Genomic DNA, 15,582 nt, shown 5'->3' on the forward strand with positions numbered 1-15,582 from the left:
GGAACAGAAAAAGGCCGAACCCCAAACTGTGCCCACAAAGTTGGAAGCGACAATTGTATAAGTCAGTGGGCCGCAGAATAAGATGGAGTGTGGGGGTGCGCAGCGGCGGGGCGATGAGGTCAGAGCTCGCAATATAGCGTTTGGTAAAGCCTGAGCTGCGGGGCGTGACCCGCAGAAAGCGCCAGTAAACAGGCAGTGGTCGCCTTTATGGGAGGAAGATGAAAGCCACGGAACAGCCGCACGGCTTAAGAAGTCGTGTTTGTCGCACGTCTATAAAAATCCTTTATTAAGACTTGAAACCACTCAGGAAGCTGAAGTAATCCTGGCGTAAACAACGTAACCGCGACACGAAAACATGTAATACCCAACACATCCTGAGGTCCTGAGTGGCGCTCTACCTGGAAGACATCAGCCATATTCTTTTTTAATCATACACCCCTTTTAATTCCAGTATTTGCTCTCTGCAGTCTAAAAACGGTGTTAAAAATTAGGCAGCCAATTTTTTTTCTTTCTGGTCTCTGGGAAAGCTGGGTGATAATAAAGAATAGCCACTAATACAGTCGCTATCAACCAGTTTTCCCAGAATCCTGAAAAGCAATCCTGCCTAGTCATGCAGACATTCCCATCTGTTGTGAAAACCCTTGTAATTAGGGTCATACGGTTATCCTGAAAAGCAGCAATATAAGAACAGAAACAAAAAAACACCATTCAGGAGCATGGAAAAGCTGGGTGACAAAGAGAATGGCATCCATATTTTTTTTTTGCCATGCAGTTACCACCCATCCATAAATTATAAACCGGCTGGAAGAAGACGACGAGTGAAACGTCTAAATATACTGGTGATTCGTTGTCACCCAACTTTCCTGCAGTACTGATAGGCAAACATGACTGGATATGCAGTGACAGTGGAGCTCGGGATGTGTCATTGTTTAAGGTGGCGGATATGCCGTTCAGGTGTCTGAGAAAGCTGGGTGATACGTTTTTTTTCAGCATCTATTGTATCAAGATGTTTAGAGAAGCGTCGGATACAAAGCGCAGCGAGAGATTTGGCAGCGGCCGGACGGTGAATATCATCAAAAAGTCGCATTTAAGTTGAAGATTTATTTGGCAGCAACATAAAAACCGCCGTAAAATAAAATAAATATTTCCATCGTGTGTCGAGGCCGTGAACAGAAGCCGCGCCGGATCTGGAGTCCATTACAGACGTCACGTACGGAGACAGGAGCGGGGAAATACTCGCCGAGCTCGGCAGCCTCCCTGCCAGGAACGAATCATCCAGCTCTGGAGCTCATATCTCCCTTTTTACATTTAAAAAACTCACGGTCAGCCGTTGCGAGCTCCAGGCCGCGCTGACACGGAACAAAATTCGCTATAATCCGACCGTGAATAACGGACTGGACCTAAATTCACAACGTGTCAATGAGCAAAATTATAGGTGAAGGCTGGGTGGAATTTGAAACATCTAAAAAAATAAACATAAAAACCAAAAAAAAAAAAAAAAAATTAGCCGGGGATCGGCGTTGCGAACAACCGGCTGAGACCGATACACAATACTTATTAGGACTATACACAGTCAACGCCTAAAATAACAAAAACGCTGCACTAAACATAATCCAAAAGCATTAAAAAAAAATTACCTAAAAGGGTAAAAAAAACAAAAATAATCCAAAATAGATAAAAAAACTAAAATAAAAAAATTGTAAATACAAAAAAATCAAATAAATTACAATATAAAAAAAAAAAAATCAAATAAAAAAACTATTTTCTCATATAACGGACGGCATTACCACAATCGTTACGATGTTCCCGATCCTATATTGGAGTGTCAGACGTCTCCTCCCGTTGCCCCGTGCCCAAAAACTCTTCCGGCCGCAGAGGATTCAAAAAGTTGCATTTCACCAAGTCCAATGTCTTAAAGGGTCCCTATGCCTTGAAGAAGGAGGGGAGCAGAAGTGTCTCTAGACATTACATCCTGCGGAAATGGCGGTCAAGGCGGTAATATACGGGACGTTGGCCAGGTAGGATGTAAGCCTCCTGTTTTTCGGGACAGGTGAGGTGCTCAGGTGAGACGGGACAATGCTGTGTTCTCATGAGACACGGTTGATCTGAGCTTATACCGTCTCCGAGTCACGTCCACCTCTTTACCCCGACACCATCCATTAGTCGTGGCCTTTGTGACTCATCTCCATCAAACAGAAAGCCGGGAGGTCATAAAACACTCAGCGCGGAAGGCGACAAGTCAACTTCTGAAGAGCTCCCGGCGTCTTTTGTTGCGATACCTTTTTACAGGTGACTGCCCCTTTAAAATAGGATAAGTGGCTCCCAAGGTACCCGGTAACCACTCGTCTCCCCCAGACAACATGGAGGGGAGCCAAAAAACATCCAACTGGACACCATAGGGCCGGGCTTCATGTGATGGTGGTTGGTGGGACCTAAATTGCGTAACTTGACAATTCGCCACTAACTTTTTCCAAGGATATCCTTTATGGATTTGGTGTAATTCTTACCCTCAAACACTTTTCGGTGCTCCTGAATCCCTATGTGCTGCTGTTTGTGCTCCTGGCTTTTCCCGCTTACAGGAAGTAGCTGTCTGACACCCACAATCAGCCATATTAGATCTCATAGGGCTCATACCCTGTCACTCGGTCACCCGGCTGGCAGTCAATCACATGACAAAAACCCTTCCTCTCCGATTCTTCTTAATGAGAAGAGATATATAGATATATACCTGTAGAGTACGAAACATGATCTGGTGTCCGTGACCAAATATTTATTTTGGCCATCAGGGATGTAACACGCCGACCAGACCCTTCACCCTCACAAATTGGCCATAAAGGGATTTTTGTAATGGAGAAACAAGGAATGCTGGGAAGTGTAGTTCAGTGGTGGCATCAGTGAGGAAGTAGCCAACTTCTCCTCCTACTTGCGTTTCCATAGAAACCAATAAAGCTCCTGTCTGGGACACAAATGCATGAAAAGAAAGTGGATTTTTACCAAGAAAATGAGACACAGACCCCAAATAGATTTATTAATTTTTTGGGGGAAATTTACCAAGTAAAAAGCGCCACAATTTAACACAAATTGCGCCAAAAGCGTAGTGTGCATGCCGTAAATGTATTCTATGTTTTAGACACTTTTTGCACCTTCTGCGACACTTTCAAAGTAGGGTTTAAAGAAAGGGGTGTGGCTTAGAGGGGTCGTAAAGTGCACCGGATACCTTCACCGCGAGCGCCATTTTTTTGTTGTAAAATATTGTTGTAAAGTACGGCAGCAAATAAGGCGACGTAACAAGGAGAAAAGTGTAACAAAAATCTAAGTGAGTTGCGCCAAACTTATCATACGGCGATAAGTTTGGCGCAATTTTACGGCCGTTATTTGACCGCCACATAATACATTTCCCGTGCGGCAACCGCTAAAAAAGGCTCCAACGGCGTTCAACAAATTCCGTAAACCGCGTGAGACAAGAGCGGGGGAGGGGAGTTTATGTTTTGTAAATAAACAGAAAAAAATATCGCAGTTTGTGTGAACGGGACCAAAAAAAACACGACATTTATAGCGTATGGCGGTTTACGGCAGCAAAACTTGGAAGTCGAGGACAAAACGCGACATTTCCTTGTCCCCGCACCGGGATAAGGTGATAATTGGAACGCGCTTAGCAGATCCCACCGTTAATTGGTGAAAAGGCGGCGAGATGCAGAGCGGCGCGAGAGAGATCATGAATATTCGCCCCAGAAATTCACGACCTGCCGCAACTCGTCTGAACGCCAGGCGACGAGACGCGAAGATCTGCAGATTATCTCAGGACACGGAACGAGACTTGTACAGACTCCTGCAGTGTAACGTGTCCTGCTCAGAGGTCTGTCTGTGTCTGGGAAAGCTGGGTGACCACCAATACGGCCGCTCTGTCACTCAGCTGTCCCAGGATCCTGAACGGCAAGTCTCTCCAGTTATGCAGCTAAAGCTCAGTCCATATAATTCAAGAGTCTTGGAAAGCTGGGGAAGGAGCCGTGCGATAGTCGTCGTATTGGTTGTCACCCAGCTTTCCCAGGCACGGATAAAACGGCCCATTAGAATCTTGAAGAACTTGACGATGGCTCTAGGAGATGAGGGGTGTAATATATATACACACATACGCCCCCTGGCCAGTGAGGGGTTAACGCACACACGATCCGCACGTCTCACACTCGTCTGTCCTGGATCACTGATCGCTCGGCTCGTCTGCGTTTACTCAAATCTCAAACAAAAGTCTTAAGGGAAGGAATTTACAACGTAAGCGTCAGACCAGAAGAAACCGGCAGCGAAGGCGGTGGCGGCTCAACATCAATGCAACAAATCCCAATATATAATCTATCTGCATGGAAAGGCCTCTCCTGAAATACTCTGTGCTGCTGAGGACTCTGCTTCTTTCACTATGTAACTCTCAGTCTCTGACCTCCTTTTGCTCCATTATCCCCCTCACTAACATCATTACATGAGAGGACAGGTCACTGCAACCTACAAGATCAGCATACTCTTCTCCTGAAATACTCTGCGCTGCTGAGGATTCTGCTCCTAACGGTGTAGGGCTCATGACGCTGTCCCGGTCATATGCAGCTCAGTCCTCACTAACATCATCACATGAGAGGACAGGTCACTGCCCCCCACAAGATAAGAACATTCCATTCCTGAAATACTCTGTGCTGCTGAAGACTGCTCCTTTCACTAGGTCACTCTGTGACCTCCCACTTGTCGCCACCCCACCCCCGACCTCATGATGCTGCCCCTGTCACATACAGTCCCTCTCCTCACTATCATCACACGAGAGAACAGGTCACTGCCCCCTACAAGACCAGCACACTCCTCTCCTTTAATACTTTGTGCTGCTGTGAAACTTGCTCCTTACATCGTAGGGCACGTGACGCTGCCGCTGTCACATTCAGCCCTGTCCTCCTATGATCATCACAGGTCACTGCCCCCCAAAAGTCCAGCACATGACCCTCCTGAAATACTCTGTGCTGCTGGAATCCTGCTCCTTACTGTGTAGGGCTCATGTCGCATGCAGCTCTGCCCTCCCTAACATCATCACATGATTGTATAAGACCCCCAGCTGTTCACCCTGCAGAGCCACATTACACTGCCAAGATCTATACAAACATTCCTGCTTCTCAGAAAGCTGGGTTATAACCAATACAGCCGCCATTCAGCCTCCGCAAGGGTCATCACCCAGCTTATCCAGAACCCTGAGTGACAAGCCTAGATATACATGATACACCCCCTCCCATCACTATCTTTGCACTGCCAGGCGGATTAGTCATTCAGGGACATGGAAAAGCTGGATAACTAACAATATAACCGAGTTATACGCTGTGAGTGACGACCAACATGACCACGGGATCGTCCTAGAATCCTGCCTGGTAACACAGCGATGTGGGGGGATATTTACCATTCAGGGCTCTAGGAAAGTTTAATGACACGTGGCGGATATGCAGATTACCCAGCTTTCCCAGGATCAGATAGGACTTGGTAATAGTGGAATAGACTATTGAACATGGTGAAAGAAGAGGACGGGTCTCTTACCACCATCTGACCCTGCAGCCACTCGGCCAGGACGTCGGCGGTGGAGTCGGGCACTTGGCACCTCAGCCCTTCCCTCTCGTCTGTGTCCATCATCTCCAGCATCCCCCGCAGGTCCTCGATGAGATGCAGGACTCGTAAACTGCCCATGAAGGGCGAGGTCGGGGACTGGCAATCAAAGAGGCCGTTCGAGTACTCCAGAGCCTTCGAGCCTGCGGGAGAAGGACGAATAAAGGGTTAAAAAGGACAGCGCAGCTGAATACAAGCTATTGCTCCCTGTTACCAGCCAGTCTGGGGTGCTATGACTATAGGACAGCTGACAATTTATAGCTCGCTGTTATCAGCCACTTCAGGCCGGGGTGCGGCTATGACGGCTCACAAGTGTTGACAATCCCATTCTGGTTTCATAGTTATAATAGTTTGTGGGGGAAGCTGGGTGACAACCATTATAAAACTGCTATTACAGGGGCGGTCACCCAGCTTTCCCAGAATCCTGAATGGCAAACCAGCCGTGTTCTCTCACCCCATCTGCGTAATTACATTACATGACAGTTCAGAGTGTAGGAAAGCTGGGGGGGGGGGGGGGGGGGAAGCATCCCTTACTCTTGTGTTTCAGTTCTCAATATCTCTGCTTGCTGTCAGAATATGCAGCTATCAAGCCAGAGGCTGAGAAACCTGTCCTAATCCAAGGTTGATCACACAGCTGAAGGGCTTGTTACAGTGTACTCTCTCTTGTAACAAGTTGCACCCGTGTCCGTTAGACATGATCAGGACTGGTTGTCAGCTATAGTGTTTCCTTCACTGACAGCAAACATTACAATATCCTGTGACAGCAGTGTATCGGCTGTCATGACCGCCACCAGGATCCGGTTAATGGACCCAGCAGGCATCGGCGCGGAGACCCTGACTAACCGGGCAGGGTCACTATAGGATCACTGCAGCTTGTGAAGGGAATTGCTATTAATGAGACTGCCCCCGGAGCTTCGCTCTGATATTCTGCTCAGCACGGCTCTGCCGGAGAGTTATTTGTGTTTTGAAGCGACTGAAATATCTGACGCAGCTGTCACGTCACTCGTCTTCTCTCAGCATCCATTACACCTCACCCCTGAACCCCCCACCCCTGAACTCCCCACCCCTGAACTCCAAGCCCCCGACTGACTCCCCCACCCCGGACCCAAGAGCTAACCCTCCAGACAGGAGAAACTAGTGGAATCTTACAACAGTCATTTAGAACCCCCCAGTCATAGCCGTGTCATACAGGACTGGTTACCCAGCTTTCCCAGACTCCTGAAAGGCATATCGGTCCAGCTATGCGGTCATACATTCTCCGCTACCATGTGGCTTAATGACTATGGACAAGTGAGGTTTAGGAAAGCTTGGTGATAATTCATCCAATCAGATATAATGGCTGTCACCCAGCTTTCCCAGACCCCTAATAGACAGGTCTGTTTAGCTATTGAGTGACAGACTATTCGCTTCCCTATTTAAACTACGGAGATGTGACATCTAGGAAAGCTGGGTGATAATTCCTTTAGAGTTGGTTGCCACTCAGCTTTCCTAGAAACAGAAATATCTAAGAAACCGCTGCAAAGAAATTCTGCAGACATAAGACGACGACTCAGGAACATCTAGTGGGGACTTCACTCACCAGCTATGATGCCGTCCATCTGCTCCAACGCCGCGGCCAACATGTCACTTGCGTCTGACATCATTCTGCTGCCGACCGTGTGTCCTGGAAGAAACACGTAAATGACAATGAAATACCCGTAGGGGTTGCTACCCAGCTTTCCACAGTTCCTGATAGTCATATACAGCTGCATGGTTATATATAGTTACATCCCTCCCCTTTTCACACTGCAGTCTGTGTAAGTGCCAGTCTTTACTGTAGCTCTGGCATTCTATTCATAAACCAAAAAGCAAACACACTGCAGTGATCAGATCGTAGCCTCATGTAAACTGTGCACCAGACAGCGATAATTCCGGAGATGAGAGCGCTGCACAAATCACGCTTTATTTCTTGTTAGGGCCCCTTTAAAACAGTGTTTGGATTAAGTTTGCAATGAAACACAAATATAACCTTGTAAGGAGAGAGACGGGTCTAATGAGGACGGAGGGGAAGACGACGAGGAGTATTCACAGAGCGCAAAGAAAAGCGGAACTAGACAGCGATGAAAGGGTTAAACGCATCGACTATAACCAAGGAATTCTATTGTCATGAGCAATGCGGCTATATCCACCTCCAAACACCAAATCACAGATTATATACAGGTATAAGTGGAGTCACGGTGTACATACATTACATTACTTATCCTGTATTATACTCCAGAGCTGCACTCACTATTCTGCTGGTGGAGTCACTGTGTACATACATTACATTACTTATCCTGTACTGATCCTGAGTTATATCCTGTATTATACTCCAGAGCTGCACTCACTATTCTGCTGGTGGAGTCACTGTGTACATACATTACATTACTTATCCTGTACTGATCCTGAGTTATATCCTGTATTATACTCCGGAGCTGCACTCACTATTCTGCTGGTGGAATCACTGTGTACATACATTACATTACTTATCCTGTACTGATCCTGAGTTACATCCTGTATTATACTCCAGAGCTGCACTCACTATTCTGCTGGTGGAGTCACTGTGTACATACATTACATTACTTATCCTGTACTGATCCTGAGTTATATCCTGTATTATACTCCAGAGCTGCACTCACTATTCTGCTGGTGGAGTCACTGTACATACATTACATTACTTATCCTGTACTGATCCTGAGTTACATCCTGTATTATACTCCAGAGCTGCACTCACTATTCTGCTGGTGGAGTCACTGTGTACATACATTACATTACTTATCCTGTACTGATCCTGAGTTACATCCTGTATTATACTCCAGAGCTGCACTCACTATTCTGCTGGTGGAGTCACTGTGTACATACATTACATTACTTATCCTGTACTGATCCTGAGTTACATCCTGTATTATACTCCAGAGCTGCACTCACTATTCTGCTGGTGGAGTCACTGTGTACATACATTACATTACTCATCTCGTACTGATCCTGAGTTATATCTGTATTATACTCCAGAGCTGTACTCACTATTCTGCTGGTGGAGTCACTGTGTACATACATTACATTACTTATCCTGTACTGATCCTGAGTTACATCCTGTATTATACTCCAGAGCTGCACTCACTATTCTGCTGGTGGAGTCACTGTGTACATACATTACATTACTTATCCTGTACTGATCCTGAGTTACATCCTGTATTATACTCCAGAGCTGCACTCACTATTCTGCTGGTGGAGTCACTGTGTACATACATTACATTACTTATCCTGTACTGACCCTGAGTTACATCCTGTATTATACTCCAGAGCTGCACTCACTATTCTGCTGGTGGAGTCACTGTGTACATACATTACATTACTTATCCTGTACTGATCCTGAGTTACATCCTGTATTATACTCCAGAGCTGCACTCACTATTCTGCTGGTGGAGTCACTGTGTACATACATTACTTATCCTGTACTGATCCTGAGTAACATCCTGTATTATACTCCAGAGCTGCACTCACTATTCTGCTGGTGGAGTCACTGTGTACATACATTACATTACTTATCCTGTACTGATCCTGAGTTACATCCTGTATTATACTCCAGAGCTGCACTTACTATTCTGCTGGTGGAGTCACTGTGTACATACATTACATTACTTATCCTGTACTGATCCTGAGTTACATCCTGTATTATACTCCAGAGCTGCACTCACTATTCTGCTGGTGGAGTCACTGTGTACATACATTACATTACTTATCCTGTACTGACCCTGAGTTACATCCTGTATTATACTCCAGAGCTGCACTCACTATTCTGCTGGTGGAGTCACTGTGTACATACATTACATTACTTATCCTGTACTGATCCTGAGTTACATCCTGTATTATACTCTAGAGCTGCACTCACTATTCTGCTGGTGGAGTCACTGTGTACATATATTACATTACTTATCCTGAGTTATATCCTGTATTATACTCCAGAGCTGCACTCACTATTCTGCTGGTGGAGTCACTGTGTACATACATTACATTACTTATCCTGTACTGATCCTGAGTTACATCCTGTATTATACTCTAGAGCTGCACTCACTATTCTGCTGGTGGAGTCACTGTGTACATATATTACATTACTTATCCTGAGTTATATCCTGTATTATACTCCAGAGCTGCACTCACTATTCTGCTGGTGGAGTCACTGTGTACATACATTACATTACTTATCCTGTACTGATCCTGAGTTACATCCTGTATTATACTCCAGAGCTGCACTCACTATTCTGCTGGTGGAGTCACTATGTACATACATTACATTACTTATACTGAGTAATCGGATTAGAGTAGATTACACCCAGCATATAGTACAGGAGTAGTAGTACTGTGCACGATCTATACATACAGAGTAGGAGTAGTAGTCCTGCGTACATTAGACATGTAGTCCCGGCTCTGCACTAGTCTTATGTCCCTCTCTCTATTATGTTCTCATCTTGTCACCACGTGGGGGCGCTGTAGGGGTTCGTTTGTCATGCACCGCCCCCTCAGTACCTGCTCTCCGCATTGTGTATTAGTTTTGCAGGACTTAAGGGCAAGTTCATTTTGTATAATTCCCTAATTTACTTATATTCCCACCATCATTATCTGTGGAAGCCGAAACAATCCAAATACGGAGGAATTCAACTTTCCCGCAAAATCAACATACAATATTAATGTAACAAGTTCTTGCAGTACCACTTTTCACCACTGGTGGCAGCAATTCATTTCCAGTAGATAATAATATAACGGCTCCACCACCTCTATGATAGAACTCTGACCAGTCAAATCCCTGATGTTTGACATACAGTAACAGCATAAAAAAATGGCGGACACCTCATTGGCAATTATCTGTTCGAGGTTTTCGAGCTGTTTACAATTAAAAAAAAAAAAAAGTCAGAGCCCCTTTAAATGCAAATGTGACCAGCTGACCAAAACGGAACACAAATAAAAGACAAAATTACATACATGTTCTTCAAAACCGTAAATGAAATCCGTGCGGACGCACCCAGAGGGTTTATTAATGGGTGCGACACGAACACGGTCTGAAAGCAGCAGGGAGGAGGCCAAAATGTGGGTCTTTTCGGCATCAAAGCGTTTCAGTGACTGAATAAAGGGTTAAGAAGCTCGAAATACAATAAAAACAAACACGAATGCTACTAATTACACACAGCGATGTATAGGTCTTAAAGGGCCGGTACCCCTAAAGTACTCAGTTTATAAAAGTGCAGCAGCTTTATAAGAGGAGCGGCTGATATCAGTCACACATATGATGTAATGTCTCTGGAGGATATAATAGTACTGGAGTGATATAAGAGGAGCGGCTGATATCAGTCACACATATGATGTAATGTCTCTGGAGGATATAATAGTGCTGGAGTGTTATAATAGGAGCGGCTGATATCAGTCACACATATGATGTAATGTCTCTGGAGGATATAATAGTACTGGAGTGATATAAGAGGAGCGGCTGATATCAGTCACACATATGATGTAATGTCTCTGGAGGATATAATAGTGCTGGAGTGATATAAGAGGAGCGGCTGATATCAGTCACACATATGATGTAATGTCTCTGGAGGATATAATAGTGCTGGAGTGTTATAATAGGAGCGGCTGATATCAGTCACACATATGATGTAATGTCTCTGGAGGATATAATAGTGCTGGAGTGATATAAGAGGAGCGGCTGATATCAGTCACATATATGATGTAATGTCTCTGGATGATATAATAGTGCTGGAGTGATAAGAGGAGCGGCTGATATCAGTCACACATATGATGTAATGTCTCTGGAGGATATAATAGTACTGGAGTGATATAAGAGGAGCGGCTGATATCAGTCACATATGATGTAATGTCTCTGGAGGATATAATAGTGCTGGAGTGTTATAAGAGGAGCGGCTGATATCAGTCACATATATTATGTAATGTCTCTGGAGGATATAATAGTACTGGAGTGTTATAAGAGGAGCGGCTGATATCAGTCACATATGATGTAATGTCTCTGGAGGATATAATAGTACTGGAGTGATATAAGAGGAGCGGCTGATATCAGTCACACATATGATGTAATGTCTCTGGAGGATATAATAGTACTGGAGTGATATAAGAGGAGCGGCTGATATCAGTCACATATATTATGTAATGTCTCTGGAGGATATAATAGTGCTGGAGTGTTATAATAGGAGCGGCTGATATCAGTCACACATATGATGTAATGTCTCTGGAGGATATAATAGTGCTGGAGTGTTATAAGAGGAGCGGCTGATATCAGTCACATATATTATGTAATGTCTCTGGAGGATATAATAGTGCTGGAGTGTTATAAGAGGAGCGGCTGATATCAGTCACATATATTATGTAATGTCTCTGGAGGATATAATAGTGCTGGAGTGATATAAGAGGAGCGGCTGATATCAGTCACATATATGATGTAATGTCTCTGGAGGATATAATAGTGCTGGAGTGTTATAATAGGAGCGGCTGATATCAGTCACATATGATGTAATGTCTCTGGAGGATATAATAGTGCTGGAGTGATATAAGAGGAGCGGCTGATATCAGTCACATATGATGTAAGGTCTCTGGAGGATATAATAGTACTGGAGTGATATAAGAGGAGAGGCTGATATCAGTCACACATATGATGTAATGTCTCTGGAGGATATAATAGTACTGTAGTGATATAAGAGGAGCTGCTGATATCAGTCACATATGATGTAATGTCTCTGGAGGATATAATAGTACTGGAGTGATATAAGAGGAGCGGCTGATATCAGTCACATATGATGTAATGTCTCTGGAGGATATAATAGTACTGGAGTGTTATAAGAGGAGAGGCTGATATCAGTCACACATATGATGTAATGTCTCTGGAGGATATAATAGTACTGGAGTGTTATAAGAGGAGCGGCTGATATCAGTCACACATATGATGTAATGTCTCTGGAGGATATAATAGTGCTGGAGTGATATAAGAGGAGCGGCTGATATCAGTCCCACATATAATGTAATGTCTCTGGAGGATATAATAGTACTGGAGTGATATAAGAGGAGCGGCTGATATCAGTCACATATGATGTAATGTCTCTGGAGGATATAATAGTGCTGGAGTGATATAAGAGGAGCGGATGATATCAGTCACATATGATGTAATGTCTCTGGAGGATATAATCGTACTGGAGTGATATAAGAGGAGCGGCTGATATCAGTCACACATGATGTAATGTCTCTGGAGGATATAATAGTACTGGAGTGATATAAGAGGAGCGGCTGATATCAGTCACATATGATGTAATGTCTCTGGAGGATATAATAGTACTGGAGTGATATAAGAGGAGCGGCTGATATCAGTCACATATATGATGTAATGTCTCTGGTGGATATAATAGTACTGGAGTGATATAAGAGGAGCGGCTGATATCAGTCACATATATGATGTAATGTCTCTGGAGGATATAATAGTGCTGGAGTGTTATAAGAGGAGCGGCTGATATCAGTCACATATGATGTAATGTCTCTGGAGGATATAATAGTACTGGAGTGTTATAAGAGGAGCGGCTGATATCAGTCACATATGATGTAATGTCTCTGGAGGATATAATAGTACTGGAGCGTTATAAGAGGAGCGGCTGATATCAGTCACATATGATGTAATGTCTCTGGAGGATATAATAGTACTGGAGCGTTATAAGAGGAGTGGCTGATATCAGTCACACATATGATGTAATGTCTCTGGAGGATATAATAGTACTGGAGCGTTATAAGAGGAGCGGCTGATATCAGTCACATATGATGTAATGTCTCTAGAGGATATAATAGTACTGGAGCGTTATAAGAGGAGCGGCTGATATCAGTCACATATGATGTAATGTCTCTGGAGGATATAATAGTGCTGGAGTGTTATAAGAGGAGCGGCTGATATCAGTCACACATATGATGTAATGTCTCTGGAGGATATAATAGTACTGGAGTGATATAAGAGGAGCGGCTGATATCAGTCACATATGATGTAATGTCTGGAGGATATAATAGTGCTGGAGTGATATAGGAGGAGCGGCTGATATCAGTCACATATGATGTAATGTCTCTGGAGGATATAATAGTACTGGAGTGATATAAGAGGAGCGGCTGATATCAGTCACATATGATGTAATGTCTCTGGAGGATATAATAGTACTGGAGTGATATAAGAGGAGCGGCTGATATCAGTCACACATATGATGTAATGTCTGGAGGATATAATAGTACTGGAGTGATATAAGAGGAGCCGCTGATATCGGTCACACATATGATGTAATGTCTCTGGAGGATATAATAGTACTGGAGTGATATAAGAGGAGCGGCTGATATCAGTCACACATATGATGTAATGTCTCTGGAGGATATAATAGTACTGGAGTGTTATAAGAGGAGCGGCTGATATCAGTCACACATATGATGTAATGTCTCTGGAGGATATAATAGTGCTGGAGTGATATAAGAGGAGCGGCTGATATCAGTCACATATGATGTAATGTCTCTGGAGGATATAATAGTACTGGAGTGATATAAGAGGAGCGTCTGATATCAGTCACATATGATGTAATGTCTCTGGAGGATATAATAGTACTGGAGTGATATAAGAGGAGCGGCTGATATCAGTCACACATATGATGTAATGTCTCTGGAGGATATAATAGTGCTGGAGTGATATAAGAGGAGCGGCTGATATCAGTCACACATGATGTAATGTCTCTGGAGGATATAATAGTACTGGAGTGATATAAGAGGAGCGGCTGATATCAGTCACATATGATGTAATGTCTCTGGAGGATATAATAGTACTGGAGTGATATAAGAGGAGCGGCTGATATCAGTCACACATGATGTAATGTCTCTGGAGGATATAATAGTACTGGAGTGATATAAGAGGAGCGGCTGATATCAGTCACATATGATGTAATGTCTCTGGAGGATATAATAGTACTGGAGTGATATAAGAGGAGCGGCTGATATCAGTCACATATGATGTAATGTCTCTGGAGGATATAATAGTGCTGGAGTGATATAAGAGGAGCGGCTGATATCAGTCACATATGATGTAATGTCTCTGGAGGATATAATAGTACTGGAGTGATATAAGAGGAGCGGCTGATATCAGTCACATATGATGTAATGTCTCTGGAGGATATAATAGTGCTGGAGTGATATAAGAGGAGCGGCTGATATCAGTCACATATGATGTAATGTCTCTGGAGGATATAATAGTGCTGGAGTGATATAAGAGGAGCGGCTGATATCAGTCACATATGATGTAATGTCTCTGGAGGATATAATAGTGCTGGAGTGATATAAGAGGAGCGGCTGATATCAGTCACACATATGATGTAATGTCTCTGGAGGATATAATAGTGCTGGAGTGTTATAAGAGGAGCGGCTGATATCAGTCACATATGATGTAATGTCTCTGGAGGATATAATAGTGCTGGAGTGATATAAGAGGAGCGGCTGATATCAGTCACATATGATGTAATGTCTCTGGAGGATATAATAGTGCTGGAGTGATATAAGAGGAGCGGCTGATATCAGTCACACATATGATGTAATGTCTCTGGAGGATATAATAGTGCTGGAGTGATATAAGAGGAGCGGCTGATATCAGTCACATATGATGTAATGTCTCTGGAGGATATAATAGTGCTGGAGTGATATAAGAGGAGCGGCTGATATCAGTCACACATATGATGTAATGTCTCTGGAGGATATAATAGTGCTGGAGTGATATAAGAGGAGCGGCTGATATCAGTCACATATGATGTAATGTCTGGAGGATATAATAGTGCTGGAGTGATATAAGAGGAGCGGCTGATATCAGTCACACATATGATGTAATGTCTCTGGAGGATATAATAGTACTGGAGTGATATAAGAGGAGCGGCTGATATC

At 43.8% G+C, this 15,582-nt stretch overlaps 1 protein-coding gene across 1 annotated transcript in view; it reads right to left on the bottom strand.

Annotated features, from left to right (window-relative positions):
* PPFIBP1 (PPFIB scaffold protein 1) overlaps nucleotides 1-15,582 on the bottom strand; it is a 74,185-nt gene that overhangs the window by 33,641 nt on the left and 24,962 nt on the right. The window contains exons 2-3 of the mRNA XM_075855607.1: nucleotides 7,202-7,285; nucleotides 5,557-5,765 (exon numbers count right to left, since the gene is read on the bottom strand). Coding sequence (XP_075711722.1) covers nucleotides 5,557-5,765; nucleotides 7,202-7,265 — 273 coding nt within the window. The 5' untranslated portion in view covers nucleotides 7,266-7,285. The remainder of the gene's footprint in view (nucleotides 1-5,556; nucleotides 5,766-7,201; nucleotides 7,286-15,582) is intronic.

Source organism: Rhinoderma darwinii, chromosome 3, assembly GCF_050947455.1.
Source record: "Rhinoderma darwinii isolate aRhiDar2 chromosome 3, aRhiDar2.hap1, whole genome shotgun sequence".
Taxonomy (NCBI): domain Eukaryota; kingdom Metazoa; phylum Chordata; class Amphibia; order Anura; family Rhinodermatidae; genus Rhinoderma; species Rhinoderma darwinii.